Source organism: Embiotoca jacksoni, unplaced genomic scaffold, assembly GCF_022577435.1.
Source record: "Embiotoca jacksoni isolate LCO1_2020_lvr unplaced genomic scaffold, fEmbJac1.0.p SCAF_5, whole genome shotgun sequence".
In the NCBI taxonomy this organism is placed as follows: domain Eukaryota; kingdom Metazoa; phylum Chordata; class Actinopteri; family Embiotocidae; genus Embiotoca; species Embiotoca jacksoni.
Window position 1 is genome coordinate 11,771,257 of NW_027185403.1, and position 23,649 is coordinate 11,794,905.

Genomic DNA, 23,649 nt, shown 5'->3' on the forward strand with positions numbered 1-23,649 from the left:
CCTGAGATACTACAGTATGCTACCGTAAATCAACTTTATCTTCAAAATAAAAGCTCGGCTACACGATAAAACAAAACAAAACAAAAAACAAAAACTGCAGAAATATTATTTTTAGTTTCTGACTGAAGCTGTTGAAAATGTATTTACATGGATAGATTTTGGGGTTCATCATTGTTAAGTCTGGATCACCCTCTAAGTGAACTGGACAACTGCTCCATGACTCCACTTCTTCAGGGATCCAAACTGAGCAGGTTAACTAGGCTACAGTAATACAGTAATCGTGTGGGCTACAAGGTATTTGATTAACTTCTAAGTTTTTTTGGGTATGTGCACTACACATATGCAGTTTCAAATAAGACCGACTTTAAAGTGTTTCAAATGGTCGCTACATTGTCTGGTCAAAACCAATAATTTTCTTCATTAGGCCATTTGAGTTTCTGTTTCTATATAAAAGATGTAGATGAGAGTGGCGTCAATAGCATAACAAATATTGTATATACCTCGGGACCATAATCAAACCCTTTTATTCTAGGGCTTTCCCGTATTTGTCAGTATCTTATTTTGAAAATCGTAAGCGGAAGTCTAATGATTTTTTTTTTCTACTTGACCGGTGTGTAAGTAGTTCGATCTCCCTCTCCTCTGTCTAATCACTTGCTCCGAGGACGTGTGGATGTACTCTGCAGTCCGCCGTGTCTCCGTGGCGCAGGACAGGACGGTCGCCACGCCTTCAGGGACGCGTTTTTTTTTCCACGGCGAGAGCTTCTGTCTGTGTCCGCCGTTCACCGGCAGCCACCTGCCCAGAACCAAGACATTTAACAAATAGACATTTTCTCCACTTGTATCAATCAGCCTGCGCCTCGGGAGTCCGGCTCCACTTCTCCCACTGATGCCATCAGAAGAGACTGCTTTATAAATTAATTTGGGAATATATCTGGCACGGCAGTTATATTGATTTGACATCGGATACAAGTCGGATAAAAGATGGGGACCAAAGTGTAGTGCTGGTAAGTAGTGCATAAAAGAAACAACTACCATATTAGCATATTAAGATTGCTCTCACGCCCGCAGCCTGCGTGCTTGCCATTGCACATTTGTGTGTTGAGGTCGCCTGTGTGTGTGTGTGTGAGAGAGTGAGCGTGAGAGGTGTTAAAATGCATGACACTGACTCAAACGCACCTTGTCATAAACACCGTGTCGTCACAAGTTAGAAGTTTACGAGCAACAGTGATGACATCATCATTCCTTATCGTGTTAGAGATACTGTAGCGCCCCTTGCATCACTTTACTACGACGGGCGCGTCACGGTCTGTGGCGTGAGTCAGCGGTGGGCATGTCGGTTTAAAGGACGCGTGAGGGGACCCAGTTTATTTGAACAGGACGGACCCACTGCGTCCTCTCTGCCTCTGGCTCATTTATAGTCGGGATAGAAGACATGTCGGCAGGTGACAGTGTGACGTAGAAAACAAAGACGGCGACCGCTGATAACTCTGACAAATGTCACACGTTCTGCTGTTGTGGGCCGGTTAACTGCCTACATGGTGCAAAGCTGATCTCCTTTTGTGTAATTATTAACGTGGGAGTAGAGCCTCTGTGTAAACTCACTGCTGATTCCCTCTAACTGGCTCCTTTATCACTTGTATGCCTAAAATTCTTGGGAGGCAGGACAGAATAAACAGGTGTGGCACTGTTGACATTTTACTCCCTTTTTCTTCCATGGAAAGAGAAAAAAAAAATTTGCATCATCCACTAAAGCATCCAATAGGCAGTCTTTTCACCTAAGGGCGATGTAGCAGCAGCTTGCACGGCTCCACAACACAAACCAAAAGGATTTGTTATCTGTCTCTTGCAGCTTACTGCAAAGTGGATGAAAGTAAGACCGGTTCTGTCAGTTAGCTGGGGAGTAATTCTAGCTGGGGTTGTTGATATTGCCAGTAACGCCACTTCTGCTCGCGGCACTCGCTCTCGCTCCCGCACCCACGATAGGTTTCCGGTCTTTCCTCCATGCCCGAGCCAGGCTGCATCTCCATCCGAGTGGCCCTTTTACATTTCGGGATCTCTCAGCACGGCGCTCCAGGAGACACCGGCAATCTCTCTCACCTCTTTAACACACCCTGCGTTCCTTTCTTTACTCCCCTCGCGCTGTTTGGGATGAAACCCTGAGAAATTTGCACCCTCTCACCTTCACTGGCAGTGTGTGCTGCTGTTTGCCCAGAAGGGTGACAAACAAACATTTATTTGCTCTGTGTCATGCTTGCTCATTGAGCGTGAGAGAGATGAAAGGCTTCATTGCTTCTCTCGAGTCAATGTCATCCACTCATTGACGCCCTTTGACTTTGCTTTCCGGTGATGAAGACCCAGTGAAGCCCTTTGTTCCACCTGTTTTGGGTTTCAGTTGACCTTGTCTGTGCCGAGCCCCCATAGCCCTTTGGGATAGAGGGGTTTTCAATAGAAATGAGAGCTTGCTCTAACAGCAGACAGGAGTTGTACAGGTGCGAGTCACCGGAGCTGGGGTCTGTCAGAAGTCGCTGGTAACAAGTGTGCAGGTACAAACGCACACTACAATTCGTGTTCCTTCCAATTCAGGCCAAGTCAGCAGAGAATAACAGGTAGCACACCTGTTATTCTCGGTTAATGAGGGCATCCTTTTGTTTGACGTGACATCGAGAGAGGCAAGTTCCCAGGCAGTGAGGCCGTGTTGGTGTAGAGAAGGGGGGGGGTGCTCTCTGGGGCAGGTCGAAGAGGAGGTAAACACAGTAGCTGTTCCTCTGGTAGCAATGACAGCTTTATCACCAGCACAAGGTTTATGGGGTTGTCTGAGTATGGAGGAAGGGCAGTGCGTGCGTGTGCGTGTGTGTGTGTGTGTGTGTGTGTGTGTGTGTGTGTGTGTGTGTGTGTGTGTGTGCGCGCGCGTGTCTTTGAAGGAGTCATAGATCAGACGCTATTCTACTCTACAGACATGACAGAATTCCAGCACCTTCTTGTGCTGCAGCAGTCCAAACAGAAATCTGCTTCGTGCGAGGAACTGCAGTTCAAATTGTCACTGTTAAAGACACATGCCGCACTGAAACTATACTCATTTATCTGGATGCGGCTGTGGCTCAGATGGTAGAGAGGGTTTCCTACTAATCGCAATGTTGGCTGTTAAATACCCGGCTCCTCCTGTCTGCATGCCTTTGGCAGGACACTGAATCACAAGTTGCAGGTGAGCACCTTGCATGGCAGCTCTGTCACCACTGGTGTCTGTGTGAAAAGCGCTTTGTAGCTCACCTAGGTAAAAAGGTGCTTTATAAGTGCAGACCAGTTAACATTTCTCTGTTTTACTGAATGATCAGTGATCTGTGGTGAGATGTGCTTACAATCCATCTCCCTCCTGTGCCTTTTGAATAGCTGCATGATCAGTCAGTGACAAATGAAATGCTTTTGTTTCTCTTGTGTTTTTCTTTTTTTGAATGACAATTTTCAGTTTAGAGTGGATCTCTCCGTTTCATAACAATAATATAGATGATATAACATGACATCAGCAAGACAAATAGGTCACTGTTGAAAGGGAAAGAACGACCTTTTGTTCATCTTTCTTTGCATTCATGCACCGTCTCAATTTTCCCGTTTGGGGATTTCCCACATTTAGTATTACTTCACATCCAAATAATTTTCAGTAGTGCCACTAGATTGTCAAATATATTCGATTTTTCTTATACATAAGCTGCTCCTCAAAACGGGAGGAGCTCGACAGACAAAGATAACCTAACATTGCGATGGCCTGTCTACCTGACAGGCCTTGGGATGTTCCTTGGCTCCATAGGGATGATGAGACTGATCTCACTGACAGGTCGTGGCAGATGGGGTTCACATGCGGAATCGGTCAGAGCTGGCGGCTGTGACGCGAGAGCGCAAGAGAACAGACAAGGAATTTTGATTGGAATATAAGAGAAAGGAGGAGGTGTCACAGTGGAGACTAAGCAGGCATCTAATTACCTCCCAACAGGAGCCTTGACTCCATGGAAACGCTCTGCGCTCCCCACAGCTGGTCTTAGCTGCCTTTACACGGGCTGGATGCTGACATATGGGCAACTATTGGCGGTCAGTCTGCATGGATTTGGCGAGGTCACAAAAGCCATGGAATATGATTAGATCCCTGGTGGTTTCAGTAAACCGCTGGAGTAAGCATAATGATTACTGCATCAGATACAGGCTCTAAGTAATGAAATTGTCCTTGGTTGGTTCTGCTCACTGCAGCGTGTCACCAGTTTCAGATAAAGAAAGGGTTCCCCCATGTTGCTGATACAGCAGTTTTATGAGGAACAACATGTTGATATTTATCCCTGAGATTAGATTTTGGAAAAGACAAAAATGTGTCCATATCACTCAGTGTCATTTTTTAATCAGACAGTATCTGACTTAATTTTTTACAAAATTTAATACAGTGAATTTCTTGTCAGCTCTACAGCTGATCAAGTTCAGGCAAGCATTCAACTTTTGGAAGATTTGGTCTCTTTTGTAGAAAATTATGTTTATTTTATTTTTTTCCAAATGAAATGGAACCTGTGGAGCAATATTTCTCAAATGCATCTCCACTTTGTTTCTATTGTGCACAGAAGTACATAGGAAGTGTAACACGCATTCCTGCTGGTTTCAAGATACTTTCATAATGGACATGAAGAAACAATGCGCCTACAGAGGTGAAGAAAAAGCGAGCAAATGTGGCTCGAAGCAATGCAAGGTTCAAAGTACAGATTCCTACAAGGAGATCATCAGTTAGTCTGTTAACACTAAACTGATGCAGAAAGTGGAAATGCAACACGAGTTTGTGTGTGCCATGTATGATACATTAGCTTAGCTCAAGAACGTATTTATCAATGCACAAGTGTTATTTCAGAAACCATCGTGGACCCCAAAACTAGATATAAAGACATGAAATATCATTAAGTCCAAAGAGCAACGGGAAAGAGTTGTGGATTAATGAAGCGTATCTTCTGACCCCTGTCTGTCTCTGATCATATGAAACTACATGAGGCATGAGCTGGGATCAGACCAGGCCATGCAATCCCCGAACAGTAATTACTACGCTTTGAGATCATACATCAGCAGTGACACACCACACGGCCTCTGCCGACGCTGGCTGTAATGAGCAGATAGATGTACTTTAACAGGAAAGGAGACAGCCGTGATGAAATTAGTAACGTGTGGTTATTAGATTTGCATCTGTTCCGCCTCGCTCATTAATTTGTGGTGGTTATTGTGCAGGTTCGATTGAGAGTAATACAATGCTGAGTGGGTGTTTGGATGAACAGCCTCATTTTAAAAGGCGTTTAACAGACTATTGAGGTAGCTGCACATAGGCATTGTTTAATTCAGCTCTTCAGTCTGGATGCTCTCAACCACTACGCTCTTTTTTTTTTCCTTCCCATTTTCTTCCATTCACTTGGTTAGCTGGTAATTCCTCATAAGTAGCACTTTAGGTAAAATTATGCCTGTTTAGAGCAGAGACAAAATCACTCTTGGACGATTTCCTCCCTCCAAAGGAGCATTGCATCAAGGGTGGCTGTAAATTGGGATACTATGAATAATACATGGATGTTTTTTTAAAGCATTATGGCCATTGTGAATGACAGATTCAGGGCACTCAACACTCAGACATGTGCGATGTGCGATGTGCTCACTAAGAGCAAATCTGTGCTCAGCTCCAATTACCTCTAACATGATAGATTGCCCAGACGTATCGCGTCAGAGACCATCAACTAATTTTAATAAACCATTTTCATCCTCGTCAAAGTAGGGAAATGGATTCACAAGTGTATTTTTCAGACGTGTGAAATGGCTGGAAAGTGGAATCAGTGGATAGTGGTGCTCAACCTTTAGAGTTGGGCTCAAGGGCACAGACTTTCTCTCAGTTAATGTCATTTTTTTGTATTCCCTTTAAATGTAAGTTTTAGTGAATTCATATATTTGACTTCAGCAGTTTCTATCATGTGACATGCTCTTTGCATCTTGCTTCATCTTAATCAGTTTTGTTCAAATGCAAGAAAGCATTGAAGTATATCTGCACCCTCTTGGAAAACAGTAGGACAGATGGTTGTTTTCACGGTTAAGCAATGACTTCACTTGGACTTCGATGCACTTCGGCTTCCTCAGCCCTTCTGTAAGCACAAACACAAAGTTGCATGAGCACAGCTGTGTCCAAACTCGCTCAGGAATGAGGATGTCTACACACACGCAGAGGGCGTCTTCACGGAGGAGAATTCCCAGTGAGCTTTCACAGTGGGACTGATGGAGCTGGTGGGTGTGGAACAGGTGCTGGAATATCAATGTGAGCCCACTCAGACGATACAGGGGAATTCCAATACGGAGGATTTTGGGGAGTGTGTCCCTGTTGAGCCCTGACTGGGATTCCCAACCTTCCTGAGGCTTGTACCACAGAGAGAAGCAGAGGAATGGGTGGGGAACCGGAATGCCTCGACCGTAACTCAATCCTGCGTTTGGCTGCCGTGTGGGTGCAAGTGTGCATGCATGTGCTTTTTCAAGACACAATGAACTCGTTTGTTTTCAGCTCCGCTCCTCCTCAGACGCACACAGACAACGTTGCCCAACAATAGTGCGCTGGTTTGATTTTTGTCACAACGTGTGTGCGGTGACATGTGTGGTATTTTGCAGCGTCTCTGTTGTCAGCTGTGCCAGGCGGTCGCTGTGTGGCTCAGCAGCCAGATTGGCTCTGCCCCTGTACCTCCACACTTGGCCTGGATGCCAATACACTTTTGGGCTCCTGTAGAGACTGGGGATGATAACTGGCAGAGAGGGCCAAAAAAAAGCCTCCCGTGCCAGCAGCTCCCACTGGGAGAGCAGGCTGCTGCGGGGCCATCTGTACAGGCGTCCTGACTGGGCACGTTGGAGAGTAGGCCTTGGAGCGGGAGATAAAGGAGACGGGGACGGGGACATGTGGACGGGGAAGGGGAGCGACAGGCCGGATGACAAATAGGTGTTTACTTTCTTTTAAACCAATGCCATCATGAGAATACGCCATTATTTCTTGAGTCGCATCGTTTCAGCTTTCAAAGAACATTGTGGAAAATTGAGGGCAAAGCTGCAATACTCTGTGGATCACAAAACAGTGTCAGGACCAAAAATACACAACTAACTGCTTTTTTAGCACACAGTGCCAAAATAGATTAAGTGTGGAAATTGCAATGTGTTAAAGAGCGAACATGTGGATCCTAAATTAGAAAGGAAATGTTAGAGTATGCAAATTAGTTGTTGACTGCAGGTGAGAAGCGGAGTTTAGTGAGTCTGACAGGAGATAAGTTCATAGAACTGGGACTGTCTGTGCACTAACCTGGGGTGGGTATCACCCTCTCAAGCAGGATAGGGGACCGTTTTTACCCCAGTTTTTGTTTTTGTTTTTAGCTGTGTTCTCTGAAGCTAGGAAGCAACTACAGAAACTAAACAAAATGTTGCTGCAGTGGCCTGCCGGATATTTGTTGTGCTTTCCTGTGCCGCTCCTCAAAGAATAGCATTGCATCATGTAGTGGTATCACTACTGCTTTGTGGGGTTTCTAAGTATTGATATGCCAAAATGATGTTCAGTCAGTTAGATATAAGGATTCTTGAACCTGGTCTGTGTAAAACTACATCAAAATGTATTTAATAATATGTTAAATACCGTAAATATAATGACCGGATTTATACTAAAACAAAGGAGAGCATTTATTTTGAAAATGTAAACGAACTTCTTAGAAAGCAAAAGGACAAGAGTTCACTTCATCAAGCTTGTCAGGAAAAAATATCCAACTCCTTATCAGCTGAATATTGTGTGCTGATGCAGGAATACATTTGAATTAGGCTTTGTGTCTCAGCTTCACCCTCAAGGACATGAAAACAAGTTTGGAAACACACTTGTCTGGAGCTGATTCAAGGAAGAATGCCTCCGGGTGCAGATACAAATTTTGTTTATGGGTTTGTGTAATAATTCAGGTGGAGTTTGTGGGTTTGAAAATATAAAACGGTGGATTTTTCTCCATATCATTTGTATTTCAGACATACTTGTGAGAAATGCTGCTCATTCTTGCTTCAGCTCATAAGCTGATAAATAGTATGTTTAATCTTTTACATCCTAAAGGATGTTAACTACATCTGCTCCTATAAAAAGACGGGCTCATTGTCCTTTACTTTTCATAAGGATGTGCCAGTAAATCAGAGTCAGAGGCCGCAGTGGAAGTGTTTCTCTTTTTAAAAATGACACTGACTGCAGTCACAGCCTTTATGAACATGAGCCAAACAGCCGATCCTCTTTACAGTGATGAGTCCAGGGTGTCCACAAAGATGGCCACAAAGCTAGAACTGTACTCTGTCTGTCCCCAATCAGAAACCTTAACTCTTGACCTTTACCCTTTGACCCCTTAATGGGACAGGTCAGACTGATTTGATTTGTTCTGAATGAGCCTCTCCGTCTTAATGGAGAGACATCTCTCATGCTGACTGTTCTCAGCCATTAACCCCCTAGTGAAAGAGCAGATTTGTCAGCAGTTCTGCTACTCTCCCCAACGCACACGCAAACACACACACACGCACGCGCACACACACAGTAGGTGTGAGTAATGGTATTTATTCGGTGAAACGGGTTTTACAGAGACCAAAATGGAAATGACATCTAGAAGACAGAGATTAACAGAGTTGTGAAAGTGTTTGACAGCTTCAAGCTCCTCGGTCATGTCAGGGATGCCATTGTTTCATCAACACACACACACACACACACACACACACACACACACACACACACACACACACACGCACACACGCACGCACGCGCGCGCGCACACACACACACACACACACAGGTAGACAGTCAAGGGTGCTGATAAAGATTGTGGGTCTCCAGACGGTGCCATTCTGTTAATCATGATAGAACAAAGCAGCTGGATCCCCTGATGCAATGATAACAGCCTGACAGAATCACAAGACAAAACACACACACATGGCAAGGGCCCTGAACAATGACACTCCCCCCAGCTGTCTAGACAGAGTGCAGGGCTGCCTTTGGCTGGCTACTGGAGTTCTCAAGGGGGATTAGAGCATACACCACTACTCTCACCTGTTCTTAGCTGCTTGTTTCTCAATATGTGTGTGTTGTTGTTTTTTTCATGCAGACTTGATGTAATGTGACAGGCACAGAGGGAGCTGGGTGTACTGGGAGGTATGGAAACAAAGTCAGAGTAAAGCTATGGATGAATTCTTCACACTGTAAGAAACAGTGGTGTTGGCAATATGGTTGTAAAATATTAAATCTTCTAGTAAAAGTAAAAATCTGAGACATTTTAAAGGAAGTATCAGTTCTATTTTGATTATTTGGCATGCAGTCAAACGACTTAGTGTTGGGTAAGTCAGTGTGGGAGTTAACAAGAAGGCATAGTTCAAATTGGCAAATTGTTTGGTTTCAACATGGTATTATGTGGAATAACCGATAGCTCATGGCAGCTAACGTTAGCTGATGTACAGCAAACTACATTATACACTGCTCTCACTGACATTATTGAGTCATTTTGCTCACTTTCTGACTCTTTTCTGCTCTTTAACTCTACAAGTGCTATTTTCCTTTGATAAAAGTGTCCTTTGTCAACAAATGCTACACAGTCTGGCTTTAACTTCATGTGAGTACTTGCAGATGCGTCACTGCTTTTTCTTTCAGCCATAATTGTTACTTCAAATTCTCCCATTATTATGATCCTTAACAGTTTGTAGTCACACAGACACTGACGGCCGGACTACTGTACAGTGTACACATCTGCAGAGGAGGTCACTGACTGACTTGTCCTCACAGTTTACAAACTGTGAGCTATGGACTGACCGAGACGCAGATCGGTGATGAAATAATGAATCAGAGCCTGAGAAATGCTGGAGGGAGGAGCGGGGAGCCGGGGAGGAAGCAGTGGGGAGAAATAAGGAGAGTGGAGATTATCACAAGCGATAGAGGAAGTCATTGACAGTATGGGCACGTAGAATAGAACTCTCAGTCACTTCCATACATATATGAATACAAACCCAGAGACAGAGGGGCGTGTGAAGTGTTTGTATGCATGAAATGACTCAGAGAACCTGCTGGATTTAGTCACACAGACACCTAAAGCTGAGCAGACTCTGTCCTCTCAGTCCTAACATGAAGCAAGTTCCCTTTTAGCTCTCCCTCTGCATTGTTGTCCTTACTGAAGCATGTTGGATTTGTCCATGTCTCTGCATATTAGGCCATGTCTTCTCTGTGCCTGCATGTTGTGATCCAATCTAGAAGAGGTCATTGCAAGGACACCCCAGTCTCACCTGTTTCAGGACCTTATCTAGACAGTGGCGATAACTTTTATGGGAGGAACAGCTCAAATATTGTATTAAGAACATTTTAAATGAACTTAACATTTTAAGTGCAGGTCCTCGGTAAAATGGACAATTAATACTCGTGCATTTACTCATATGTGTGAGTTTTCCCTATTAGGGAAGGTGCAAGGCTTCAGTGTGTTGATTGATACAGCTCAGTCGGATCTCTACGGTATTGTTTGGTCACTTAAACACTTCTGTTTTGCCTGTTCCGCTCACTGTATCATAGAGGAGCGTGCGATGGGGAGCCGTGGTTATAGCTCTGAGTAGCTTCTGCAACCACAACAAATATTTCGAGAGATGTGGCTCTGGGTATCAGTAGTGTACGTAGGAAGGAAAGCTATGAAAACACCTTGCAGAACGACCGACTCCCCTTCCCCCAGCCTTTTGTGTGCCTGTCTGCGTGTGTTTGTATCTAGGTGTGCACAAGTGCATGAATAAGTGCTCAAATGTAGGGGGAACAAAGGAAAGCTGAACCCCTCATCACACAGGAAACTTGACACATGAGCTGCTCTTCTGCACGGCACTGTGAGTTTGACCTTTCACCCCAGGGATCCATGACAATGATTTATCGAAGTGGGACCTGAAGGTCAGCAGGGGACAAAATGACTGCAGCGAACCTGGAACATAAGGTTTCCTCCAGTTTTAGGATGGTGGCTGATGTTGCCATATAATGCTACATTGCTGCTTGTTCCTGCTCTAAATTGTACACATTTTAGTGTGTTGCAGTTTATTAAAGTAGTTCAACTGAAGCTGTGCCTTATCTGACAGCCCCCCTTTTTTCTTCTGCTGTATTTCTGTTAGAATGAGATTGTATGAGTACACATTCAGCCCTGGCTATTGTCTGAGCTACAAACAACAGGAAGAATATGCAGTGTTTACATCTGAACTAACTTCCTGCGTGTTGCTCAAGGTCTCACTGTCAGCACGTGGGTTTGCTGCTTTTCTCATGACTCCTGCCGGCTCTCTGGCTTTGTGTCATCAAAGGCACCCCGAGAATTCCTTTGTTGTTTTTGATTATGAGTGATACAGGTAGATATAGTCACCAGGTGTGGTCAGTGAGAGCCAGGAGCAGAGATGACAATTTATAATGTCCAATGAATGAAATTTTATTTAGTTTAACCTGCAGTTTTTGCTTCCTAGCATGTCATTTTAAAACTTAGTAATGGAGAAGTTTTCTCTATGATATGTCATTTTCATGTAGGTGACATTAGGGTGACCGCACCTTGAGAACCACAATGCTTTCTGTTTCCGTCGTATCTCTTCTCTAGTTTAAAGTACATAAGGTCGTGCAGTGTTAGTCCATTGAGGGAGAAGCATGTTCCATTTTTTAAATGTGTAACTTAAAGCATTTGTAAAGGAAAAGACACACAAGGGCAGTATTGGAGGCAACACGATCGCTGGCAGCAACAGTCTCCACAGCGACTGAGTGACCCATTTTCGCTCGCTCCTCTGTCTTGTCGGTGCAGGAGACGGGGCCCGGTTGTCGGGGGGCACTCTGTATCCCCCGACAACGGCAGTGCATCATCAGGTGAATGGAATCAGAGTGTTTGCTGCAGAGAATAGGAAATTATTCTCTGAGAGGATGAAGAGAATATTGAAAAAGGGTGAATGTTGGCTGTTATAGAGGCCTAACAGATCAACTGCAGTGAGAAAAACAGAATGATGCATCATGCGATCAGTTATTTTATGTGTGCAGAGCAACATTTGTCAAACATGAACCTAACAGAACAGTATATTGCAAAGAGATTTGTCTTCTGTTACAAACATTACATCAAATCTGAAGGTTCCCTTCCACACAAAGGGCACAAGAACTTATCAGATATCAATATTTTACTAAAAGAGAATAATGCTTAAATAATCATAACCATCAATAAAACATGAAATAGAGTTGATCTTTAATCTCACCTTCATCATATAACCATGTCTTTTCTCTTCCTGGAGACCCTTGTAGGTATATTTCAAGAGCTAATGGGTCCTTGAATGTAAATGCACAGAGAGCATCAACTGGCATAAGCCTTGAATTACACTAATACATAAGGTCTTATTTAAATGTCAATGTAGAGAAGTATCTATGCCAGAGACCTGAGCAAAATTTGCATTAAATACTGGCACTACTTTTTACACTCCTTATTCCTCATTCTTTCCTGCTGACAGTCGTTTTCTCTGTGTTTTAGTCAGGAATGCCCCAGACTGTGTGCTCAGGCACCATGTTTACCACTCCCAGTGGCTTCCGCCCTCATCTGGCCTGTGCTGAGCCTGGGGAGGAGGAGGCCCCACAGGAGGGCCCGGGGCCTGGGGCTTGCCTGGCCGACGGGCCCTCAATCACGTCGGCCTCCCTGGACACGCTGATCCAGAACCTGGTGCCCACTGCCGATTACTACCCCGAGGTAAACTGGAAGGCACTACAGTCACTCCACAGTTCATTATAAACTGCATCCGCCTCAGAAAACCCATTTCAGTTTATAGTCGTAGTGACAGTGCTGCCAAATAGATTATTAACCCCATGTCTCTTTAAAGTGCTACTCTGCTTCCTTTAATTACAGAAAGCTGCAGTGTTTTTTATTGATGTGTTGGGAGTGTCTTAACAAATGTCTCCTTCTGTCCATTGACAGAAAGCCTATGTGTTTACCTTCCTGCTGAGCGCTCGTCTGTTCATTGCTCCTCCGGAGCTGCTGGCCAGGATGTGTGAGCTGTGCATCAAACAGCAGCAGCTGGATCAGAGCCCACTCGATACGGTCAGCACTGCACCGCACATAAATATATATTCCTGTATGTACACGACCAGCCTAATGAACAGCAATGTCACATCAGAAGCATTAAGGCATGCTTATGTTCTGCATGTAGGCAACCACTAATTTTTGTCCCCCACAGTTTGATGGCGTTCTGTTTCGGTGGTGTAGAAACAGTTGTTAACTTGTTTTGCTTCTTAAACAGGCAAAAGTACGCAAGTTTGGTCCCAAGATCCTGCAGCTGCTGACAGAATGGACAGAGACGTTCCCGTCCGACTTCAGGGACGAGAAGATGGTCGGACACCTTAAAGACATCATCCACAGGATAGCTCCATGTGACGAGGTACACTGATGACTAGCCATATGGTAGAAATCCAATCATCTCTATGATTGAGGACTTTTCTTTCAATTTTGAAGGGTTGTAGATTTAACATAAAAAAAATAAATTTAAAAAAAACAGCGACTTGAGAAGTGAATAGTTCTCTCAGGAGGTTTGCGATGAGCTGCAAGAATCTTGATTTTGAGCCACACTAGTTATTGCCATTATAACCTCTATAAGCTGCAGCTGCAGAGCTCTGGTGGGGAACAAAATGTAATTATCATCACTACCTCTGTGGTAGGTGATGGAGGGAGTCAGAGTGTCAGTGCAGGGTGAGTAGCCACAGCCCAACTGTTGCACAGTTTTACATTACAGGAGAGAGGAGTGGAGAGAGGAAGGAAGGATATTAGAGGAGTGGCTCTGTCTGCTGCCTCTAGGGAAAATTGAGGGAGGTAGATGGATGGAGAAAATTGGGGGGGATGGGATACAGGAGCAGAGAGAGCAGAAGAAAAGGTAGGGGTTGAAGAGGATGATGAAGTCAGAGGGGAAGAGGAGGAAAAATGGAGGGAGGTGAGGGGAGGACAGAAAGAGGAAGGGCAGGTGGTGATGAATGTGCTGCTATTTACAGCTGGCTGTCTCCAGGATGGGTGTGTGTGCATACATGAGGGAGCGGTGGCTCTGGGTCATTTGTGAGACAGACTGACCTAACGGCCTCGGTGAACAGTCAACTGGAGGGAGGGACGCCAGACAGCACATCGCAGCTTCAGTGTGAAACCCTCCATAAATTTGAATTCACCTAACAAATTGCACTGTATTTTTTAATTGTAAGACTCTCTCAAACATCAGTAGGCACTGTCAAAATAAACTGCCTTTGGGCTCAAAATAAAGATATTTCTAAATGCTTAGGAGATTACGTGTTTTCACCAAATAGCAACCACCCATACAATGACACAGTTAATGTTGTACCAATTAACACATAATAAAGAGTGTATAAATTGCCAGTTATTTATTAATTCTCAGTTGCTCTAAATATTTACCCACACACAGTACAGAGGCCAAATTTACAGGATGGTTCAGATACACACATGCAGACAAAAAGTGGTCTGCAGTGATGGAGGAAGTAATAAGATCCTTTATTTAGGTTTAGTATGAACACCAGAGTCCATCACACTCTCCTCTTCTCTCCTCTTTCTCTTCCTCTTCCTTTTCTCTCCAGGCGTACTGGAAAACCCTAAACCAGGTGCTGCAGAAACTCAGCCAGAGGCTGGCCCTGATGAGCCAGGGGGAAGAGAGCATCGTTAAGGTCTCCCTCAACGCCTCCTCCATCTCTGACAAGCTGGTGGCCTTCAAGACCAAGCCTCCGCCCATTCAGAAGGACATGCTTTCCATCTGCAACGACCCCTACACACTGGCACAACAGCTCACCCACGTGGAGCTGGTGAGGAGCGGGTGGGGGGAGGGAGAGAAGTGTGGGTAAGACGGTCAGGGTAACATGATAACAAGGATGGACGAGGAATGGAAAGGATGGACGGGGGGGGGGGGGGGGGGGGGACGGTGAAGCTTGGTTGGAGATTTAGTCCATGTCAAGGACATAAACATAAAATAAAAGACATCAAACAGGGAGATAGAGGGAGATGGTGAGTGTGATATAATATCACTTGAAAAGAACAAAGAAAAGACGACGGGATGCATAGCAGCAAACTGAGATTTGTAGAATAACTTAACATTGCGATCATGTAGCATTTAAAGCTGCTTGTAGTTTGATCTTGATTATTACTTGTCAGCTATTCCAGCACTAACTGCCTTTCACCCAGAATAACAGAAGGAAGAACAGAGGAAATAATGCAATGAAACATACATGAACAAAGGATCTGTGCAGCGTCCCTCACATTGCATGCGTGGTGCTTCCAGTCTATTCATGTGTGTCTTGATGTGTGCACGTGTATCTGGGGGTGGTTGCGTTTCTCTCCGTGTGTGTTATGTGTGAGTGTGCCTGAGTAAGCTTGTACCCTTGTCTGAGCGGTGACATCACCCCAGAAGTCAGTGATGTGCCAGGGGCTTCAAACAAAGGGGATAGAGCTGCTGTGGATATATGTGACCTGACAGCTTTACACTCTGACACACACACACACACACACACACACACACACACACACACACACACATACACAAACACGCATGCACGCACACACACAAAAGGAGAGGGAAAGGCAGAGATAGACATGCTTGCACACCACGCACACATTTTGGACTTGATTATATCTTTTGTAGGTTTTAGCTTGTTGGTACTGATTAAAGAAAACACAACAAAAAAAAAAGGATGGTGATGATGAGGTTTTTTGTGTGCAGCACTGTTTTGGATTGTATCACGAGTTGAGATGGTCCAAGTGAGTCATCTTGATTTGCACATGTGTGTGACTGTGTAGCTGTCTTTTAATAGATGTGAATATTGTCTGAAGTGTCACTTTGAGGAAATATGACTCCAATGAGTCACATCAATGAGTCATTACTTCCTCTTATTGATTGCCTTCCATTACTGAAATGAAAGAATTATTAATGGGACTACCCCCATCGGTGTGTGTGTGTGTGTGTGTGTGTGTGTGTGTGTGTGTGTGTGTGTGTGTGTGTGTGTGTGTGTGTGTGTGTGTGTGTGTTATGAAGACATACATGTTTACACTGTCGCATTGTAGGGATGAAGATATATATGTTTATCAGGCAACATTTAGAGACTAGTCATTATGGTTATAGTAAGTCTCTTGGAAATTAATATAAGTCGGTTAAATGTCTTGAAGTGAAGGAAACATTACTCTCTGTGTGTTTTCCAGGAACATTTGAGTCGTATTGGGCCAGAGGAGTTTGTCCAAGCCTTTGTCCAAAAAGACCCACTGGATGGAACTCAGGTAAACTTTTTTTTTGAGCATTTGTAATTCAAATATGTTTCTGCCTGTGTCCACTGTTAGTTTCGGGAGAAATGCACATATATGAATTATAATGTGAATTTTTGGTAATGTTTTGCAGTGCAGGTGTAAACTCATTGTCTGTCCTGAGGTCAAACCACAACTTTTTTTTTTATTTTTTTTTATTTTTTTCATATTTTCAATTTGTTTTGTCGAGAAATCCTGATGGAAGCAGAATTTAAGATTCGCTGTCACAGTAAAAAAGCAACAACAACAACATAAAAAGCCTTGTATATTGTGATGTTGGTGTCTAGTATCTAATACGGATTTGCTTCTTAAAAGGGACCAAACATAGGTCAGCAGGCCAAAATGGCAAAAACAGCTCAGGAATATCACAAGGTCTAGCTGGCCCATACAAGTGCTCCATCGGCCATCTTTATGTAACTGTTGAATGCTTTCCTCCTCACTTCCTCCCCTGTCACTCCTTCACTATGGTTTCTTTTCATATTTGGCTGCCATCTCTTTAACTCCTCTCCGAAGGTCCTTCCCCTTACACTTCATCATGTTCTCCATTTGTCCTCTCATTTTTGCTCCCAGCTCGCTGTCTTTGTCAGTTAAACTCACAGGAGGTCAACATGTAGATAGGAAGCTAATTAGTATCAGCAGTATTCCCTACGGTAGCACTTCCTAAACTCATTTGTTATGTGTGTGTGTGTGTGTGTGTGTGTGTGTGTGTGTGTGTGTGTGTGTGTGTGTGTGTGTGTTTTGCGTTTGTGCATGTGTGATTCATCAGCAGCCATGTTTCAGTGACCAGAAGAAGAAAACCTCTAACCTCGAAGCGTACGTCAGGTGGTTCAACAGACTGTGTTACCTGGTGGCTACAGAGATTTGCATGGTGAGTGGAAAACATTTTGACACCAGGTACTCACTTATTCTGACATTGGAAGCAAACAGACGACACAAAATATTCTCATAATGCCAAATATGAAGAGTGTGCAAAGTGTCCAAAATATTGGGAACACTTACCCTGTCCACAAAACGAGACTACCAGTGATGAAAAGCACTTTGAAAGATGTTTTTTTCTGAAACGTACAACCGGAAACACTGAAATGTCAGTAACATTGTACAGGAACTTTAAATGAAAATTTTACAATTAGTGCATGTCCACATTTTATTCCTTTATTCATTATACCTCCAGCCTTCTGTATTTTTTCATATTTTAAATAATAATCTGTGGAAAACTTTCAAATTCATATTATAGTAGTATTTGATTCTTGTAAACAGCATCTCAAGGTAGTTTAGTTTTCACGGCGCATCACTGCCTTATAATGGATATGTGGTGTTACTGCACTCTCATTGACAAGGTTTGGGTCTGTATCTGTAGAGAGAGATAGAGAGAGATAGCATCTACTGTGAAAAATTACATAAATATGAAATAAATGACTCTTGTCCCTATTTTGCAGCCAGCGAAGAAGAAGCAGAGAGCCCAGGTCATTGAGTTCTTCATTGATGTGGCCAGGGAGTGTTTCAACATTGGAAACTTCAACTCCCTCATGGCCATCATCTGTAAGTTGTTCATTTTACAATATCTGAGCATATGGGTACTTGATTATTCCTATGTTTGTGTAATGTAATGAGTGAAAAGGGTTGTTTTTTTTGTGTGTGGAAAATCCTTATCGGACACACAAGCAGAATATTAGTATTATTGGGTATTATTATTTTAAGACATGTCTGAAGGGAATTTTCAAAGTCTATTTTCTCTTGTAGCTGGTATGAACATGAGTCCTGTGTCACGACTGAAGAAGACTTGGGGCAAAGCCAAGACTGCCAAGTTCTTCATTCTCGAGGTAAACACAATGCAACGATTCTCTGTCTGAGAAGTACAAGACGGATAACAACTTGAACCTGACAGTGTATTGTTTGTTGCCATTTGCTTTGACAGCATCAGATGGATCCTACGGGAAACTTTTACAACTATAGGACTGCCCTGAGGGGGGCCGCCCATCGCTCTCAGACTGCCAACAGCAACAGAGAAAGGGTGGGGTTCAGCACTACATCGCTGCGATTGCTCTGAGAGCATGCTGCCGTCGGTTCAGTTGTTTTCATCTTCATCCTCCTGCCTGTTTTCTCTCCTCAGATTGTGATTCCCTTCTTCAGTCTGCTAATAAAAGACATTTATTTCCTGAATGAAGGATGCGCCAATCGGCTGCCCAATGGCCATGTCAACTTTGAGGTGAGCCCCTGTCCCATTTCTCCTCTGCCTTACTTATTAAAATCTTAGCCCATATCTCAATTACTTAGTCTCATTTTGTGTTATTTGTGGCAAATAAATTTGGGTGTTTTTTTTTTTGTTTTTGTTTTTTAATCTTTTTAAAGAAATTTGTGGAGTTGGCACGGCAAGTTGGGGAGTTCATGATATGGAAACGGGTGGAGTGTCCGTTTGAGGAGGATCGGGCCATCCTACACTATCTCCACACTGCTCCCATCTTCAGCGAGGATGGTGAGAACCTGCCACATTTATCTTTAGTCAGACTAGCATCATGGGTCGATGGACGGCAGTGACAACCAGTTTAACACTTTATTCCAGACTGAAACATCTCAACAAGTCCTGAATGTATTTGCATGAAACTCTGCACAGATATTCATGGTTCAGAGACAAAGAATCTTAATGACCCTGGCGATTCGCTGGCTGTTCTTCTTTTCCACTTGACAAATATTGACTGGAATGTCATGAATTTAGCTAAAGACATTCATATTTCCCTCAAGCTGAATTGTCATAATTTAAAAGAGTGTGTACGCTTTAGTGGCATCTAGTGTTGAGGTTGCAGATTACAACCACGAAAAGACCTCTCACCTCCAAGCATCTAAAAGAAACTACAGTGTTGAAACTTGCGAGAAAGCTAGTCCCCCGAAAAGTCCTTCTAGAGCCAATGTTTGATTTGTACCTTCGGGGCTACTGTAGAAACATGGCAGGCTTCGTGGAAGAGGACATGTAGATATGAAGGGCTCATTCTAAGGTAATAAAAACACATAAAGTCTCAGGTGATGATAATGGCAACAAGAATATTGAATATGATATTTCATTTTGGCCAGTAGATCCCTCTAAATTCTACACACTGGACCTTTAATTTATCCTTTTTCATTCCTTTTGTCGCTGTAGATAGACTCTTCAGTATTTTTTTTAGACTTTTCTGCACAGTCCAGTTCAAGTATTTACCTGACACTTTAAAATGTATTTTACTGACAAAACCTCTTAACTCGTCCGTTTCTTTCCTCATCCTTGCACAGGGCTCTATCTCGCATCCTATGAGAGTGAGAGTCCAGAGAACCAGGTAGAAAAGGACAGATGGAAAGCACTCAGGTGAGAACACGTCAGATCAGAAATGCGATTGATTCTAAATCAACATACTTTCCGTCATCAACCTTTCACCTCTTTTCTCCCACCAGGTCTAACGTCCTGGGAAAGACATGAGGCACTGACGGCAGTTAACCCTCCCACCAACGAGGGTGCGTGTGTTCTCTTTGCACTAAACTGAACTGTGAAGGAACCTAGCTGGTACTTAGGTGTTTTTCTATGAAGAAATGGTGGGAAAAAAAAAAAAAAAGAATCACGATGAACAGGATTCATCAAGAAGTGTGTAAAAAGAATATAAGAAAAAGAAAAAAAAAGAACACATTAGAACAGTGAAGTACAAGTGTTAAGCTTAAGAAAAGAGCTAAATCCCTTTGCAGGACATCAGTGTTGAGGTACAGTGTGTTGGAGAGGGACACAGCTTCTCCATCTCCCTCCCCTTGATGTGTGTTTACTCTGTGAAGATGTTTACTACTTTAGAGAGTACAGCTACAGGGAAAACCACTTTCTAAAATGAAATTCCTACTGATGCTGTTTGTTGTTTTTGTATTTGCTCCTTACTCTCTTTCTCTTTCCCTTTGGTCCAAAGCCTCGTCTTGATATTTAATTTGACTTTTTTTTTCCTTTACTTGTAATGTACCGTAATGGAACTTAAACTGACGTGAAGGGCGCTGGCTAGCCCGAATCAGCTGTCACATTTTATAGGTCTACTGAAGGAAAGGCAACTGCGTGTATCTGGGAAGACAAAAGACGACACGCCGTTTAGCATTTTACCACTTCATCTCTTCTTATATTTGCGAGCGTGAGTGATCCGGGTGTTCATGCGTTCATATCTGTTCATATTTTCACCGTCCTGTGTTGCACGAGAATGACTGGAGAAACCTGTTTGTGGTTCATCTCTTCTTGTACTTTTTATTTATTGTATTTTATTTTGGGGACAGTGTTGGGTGGGGAATATGAACTGTTTAAAAAGTGTTTACTCCTTTTAAATGTATTGTGCCATTAATGCAAGAATAACTACAGTAACAGGAGCCAGGCCAGATGTAGATTGTGTACAGGTGACATTTACCCTTCATGTTTCTGCTCTTCAGGAAATTTTCTCTGACTGATGTTCAGTTGTCTAATATATTTATGGAGATTTCTGTGCTGACAGATGTATAGTTTTTATTGTAACTTTGCTTTACCGAATATGAAGTCCAAACGGCATGTTACAGTGCGACAGGTGTTTTTAAAGGGGCATTAGCGTATCCACCTTGTGAAGAGTACTACTGCAACACAGACTTTGTAGTGATGACGCCTTGTCGCAATTTGTGGAAGGATGATGGTGAATTGGGGACTTCTGTCTTGCTATAAAGTAAAGAGGGAAACTTGTGCCATATGATTCATTGGTTGTCATGACAATTCAGGTTCCTTTGACTTGAAATGTGTTGTTGAATCGTTTTGTGCGGTTGTCACTGAGCTTTGTTTTTGGCAGTTTTGTTGTGATTCTGGAGCCCTTTTTTGGGGGGTGGGAGCAGAGGAGGGTTACGGGGAAGGAAGCGGGAACTATGTAATTATAAGCTTTTTCAAAAACAGTCTTATTCAGTTTGCTATTATTGATTGATGTCAATGTTTTCTCCTAAGAAGCACCTTTCCCTCTTTAAAACAGACTGACTTGAATTCCTCCTCCTCATTTATCATCAATTAACTTGCTTTTGCCGTAACCCCTTCCCCAGATAAATTAAGATTATAGAGAGACATGTGATGTCAGATCTGCCATTCAAGGTGAAGACATGTTTTAATAAAACATTGCCTGTGCTGAACATGTGTTTTCAATGACAATCGCCTACATCACGTTAGTTCTGCTCTTTTTAACAGTGTAATAGGACTGCCGAGTCGAGTCCATCTCTACATTTTTGCTTACACATACATGGCAGTGTGCAGTGAAAGGTGTGGAATAAATTCAGTTTTATTTTTCTGGGTGGAGCAGACGCACCTCTGGCTTTAACATCACTGCAAAATGTGTGACTGGTTCCTAAAAAGCCTTTAATAAAAGTAAACCATGTTTAGCTGACAGATTTTGGTTGATTTTGTTTATGAATGAGATTTGTGTGTGTGTGTGTGTGTGTGTGTGCGTGCGCGCGCGTGCGTGTGTGTGTGTGTCCATTTAAAGTTTGTAGCTTGGTCTATCTAAGTCGATAAATTCACATACAGTCAGGCGTTATCTAATTTGGATGAGAGAATTTTCAAATGTTGGATCCTAAATACGATGAGAATCCAGTTGGATAGTTGCATTTCAAGATTTCACCTGCAAACCAGACATAACTCTTTGAGTACTGAACAATAATCAGTTGGCAATAAAGAGAACCATCTCCAACCCCATATTTAACACCATTAAAATGGCTGCAACTAACAATCTTTTTTCCTCACCATCCTTTCAATTATTGTGTCAACAACAAAATAACAGTAACCTCCTTTTGTCCAAGAACATTTCAAAGTCCAAAGTTACTGATTGTTGACAAATGTAATAAAACGGGGAGGAGCAACAAATCTGAATTTGCCCAAATTTGTTTTTTTTTTTATCAGATTGATTAATGGATCATTTGTTATTTCATTATTTCAAACCTTGATAACAGCTTGAATGCATTAAAGTGGATTTTATTTTTTTCCATGTGTCTGAAAAGCACATAACTGATGCAATTACTGCAATTTAAATTTAGATACCAGCTTATACCAGCAGACGAACTCAGAAAGATCACACTTGATTTTATTTCCGGTTAAACAACCACAGATATAATCCACGTCAAATGAATGAGATTTACATAAGTGCAGAATCACGCGTATATTATGAGTTCAGTACATTTCAGTCCTCGAGTTCCTCTTCGCTTGGGTCAAATGTTATTTTGGCCAGCGTGGTATACGTTTGAAAGTGCCTGGAGCCCAGGTAGGTGCCGAAGAAGGCCTGGAGCACCATCACTGCTCTCATGCGCCTCAGGATCGGTCTGGACAGCTGCGCGCTAAACCGCAGCATGTTGCCCTTCTCCGGCATCGGCGCTGTGCTGTACCTGGATGACAGGCCGATATTCAGAGGTAAGGCCAAGAGGACGGGGTACACGCCACCCCCGACCACGCCGACAAGCGCCCCTCGCAATAGGGAGCAGGTGGGACAGTTGAGGTCGCCGGACAGCAAAGGGTTGGACACCGCGGCGTTGTACAGGGCGCACGTCGTCAGGAAGGGCAGCACGGCCATGGGCAGGTTGGAGGCGAAGGTCGCCTGTCGGACGTTCAGGGCTCTGCGATACAAGCTGTTGGATATCAGCCCCGCCAGACCAGCGTTTCCCCCCAAATACAAAGGTCCGTAGATGAAAAGTTTCTGATCGATGTCGGGCAGTCTCTCGAAATTGTTCTTCAGCATTTCAGCGATCGCTGCTCTCGTGAGTGCATTTCCAGAGACGCTCTGCTTCTGGCTGTTTTCCGACATCTTCAAAGTTGATGTTTAAACGACAAAAGTTTTGTCGCCGGAAACCCTTTGAAGATCTCAACCATCCAATTTAAGTAAGGTGGGTCTCGGGCTCGGGATGAAAACAGGGCGCAGACATGTTTTAACCACAATTCAAAGCGTGTGTGGTGTTTTCTTTTACCCTGAGTTTAACCTCTCAGGCAGAGCTCTTCCACTTTGTAGCTTCCCCCCCCCATCGCTATAGCTCACGGTAAATACAATATATAAAAGAAAAAAAAAATCATATTAAAGGCATTAAAGAGAAAATAAATATGTTTTAAGACAACCTGAACATTTTTTTTTAAATAAATTTAGCCATCTGATATTTATAAGGCAAATTGCTTCTCAGTCCAGGTTCTGAACGTGAACATGATCAAGGGCTATTCTCCTTGAGCAACTTTTCAGTTATCACTTGTTAAGTAGTAAAATGTGTCCGCGTTTTATTAATATCGGCGCGTTCAGTCTGAAAGGGAGAAGTCTTGCCTGATCGCACCTGAAAGGCTCAGCTCGGGGAAATA

The 23,649-nt window shown here is 43.2% G+C and overlaps 2 protein-coding genes across 3 annotated transcripts; one reads left to right on the forward strand and one right to left on the reverse strand.

Annotated features, from left to right (window-relative positions):
• Window positions 1–652: 652 nt before the first annotated feature.
• On the forward strand, window positions 653–21,708 carry LOC138211273 (ras-GEF domain-containing family member 1C-like). 2 transcript variants are annotated; one of them, XM_069171029.1, is made up of 14 exons: window positions 653–1,004; window positions 12,531–12,743; window positions 12,969–13,091; window positions 13,291–13,428; window positions 14,621–14,842; window positions 16,230–16,304; window positions 17,095–17,196; window positions 17,765–17,867; window positions 18,069–18,148; window positions 18,244–18,339; window positions 18,439–18,534; window positions 18,678–18,801; window positions 19,590–19,662; window positions 19,749–21,708. In XM_069171029.1, exons 2-14 carry the CDS (start codon window positions 12,537–12,539, stop codon window positions 19,771–19,773), a joined length of 1,464 nt encoding a protein of 487 aa, XP_069027130.1. In that variant the 5' UTR covers window positions 653–1,004; window positions 12,531–12,536; the 3' UTR covers window positions 19,774–21,708. The 2 variants fall into 2 exon arrangements, with proteins under 2 accessions (XP_069027130.1, XP_069027131.1); XM_069171030.1 differs by having other exon boundaries at window positions 17,098–17,196.
• Window positions 21,709–22,381: 673 nt separating this feature from the next.
• tmem126a (transmembrane protein 126A) lies at window positions 22,382–23,248 on the reverse strand. Its single transcript, XM_069170958.1, has one exon. The coding sequence runs from the start codon at window positions 23,111–23,113 to the stop codon at window positions 22,496–22,498; it is 618 nt and encodes a 205-aa protein (XP_069027059.1). The 5' UTR covers window positions 23,114–23,248; the 3' UTR covers window positions 22,382–22,495.
• Window positions 23,249–23,649: the final 401 nt, after the last annotated feature.

Bases quoted from the DNA above. Each gene is read 5' to 3' on its own strand.
- LOC138211273 (XM_069171029.1), top strand. From the start codon at position 12,537: ATGCCCCAGACTGTGTGCTCAGGCACCATGTTTACCACTCCCAGTGGC. The intron at 13,092-13,290 runs GTCAGCACTGCA...CTTCTTAAACAG, and splicing joins ATCAGAGCCCACTCGATACG to GCAAAAGTACGCAAGTTTGG. The intron at 18,340-18,438 runs GTGGGGTTCAGC...TTCTCTCCTCAG, and splicing joins CCAACAGCAACAGAGAAAGG to ATTGTGATTCCCTTCTTCAG.
- tmem126a (XM_069170958.1), bottom strand. From the start codon at position 23,113: ATGTCGGAAAACAGCCAGAAGCAGAGCGTCTCTGGAAATGCACTCACG.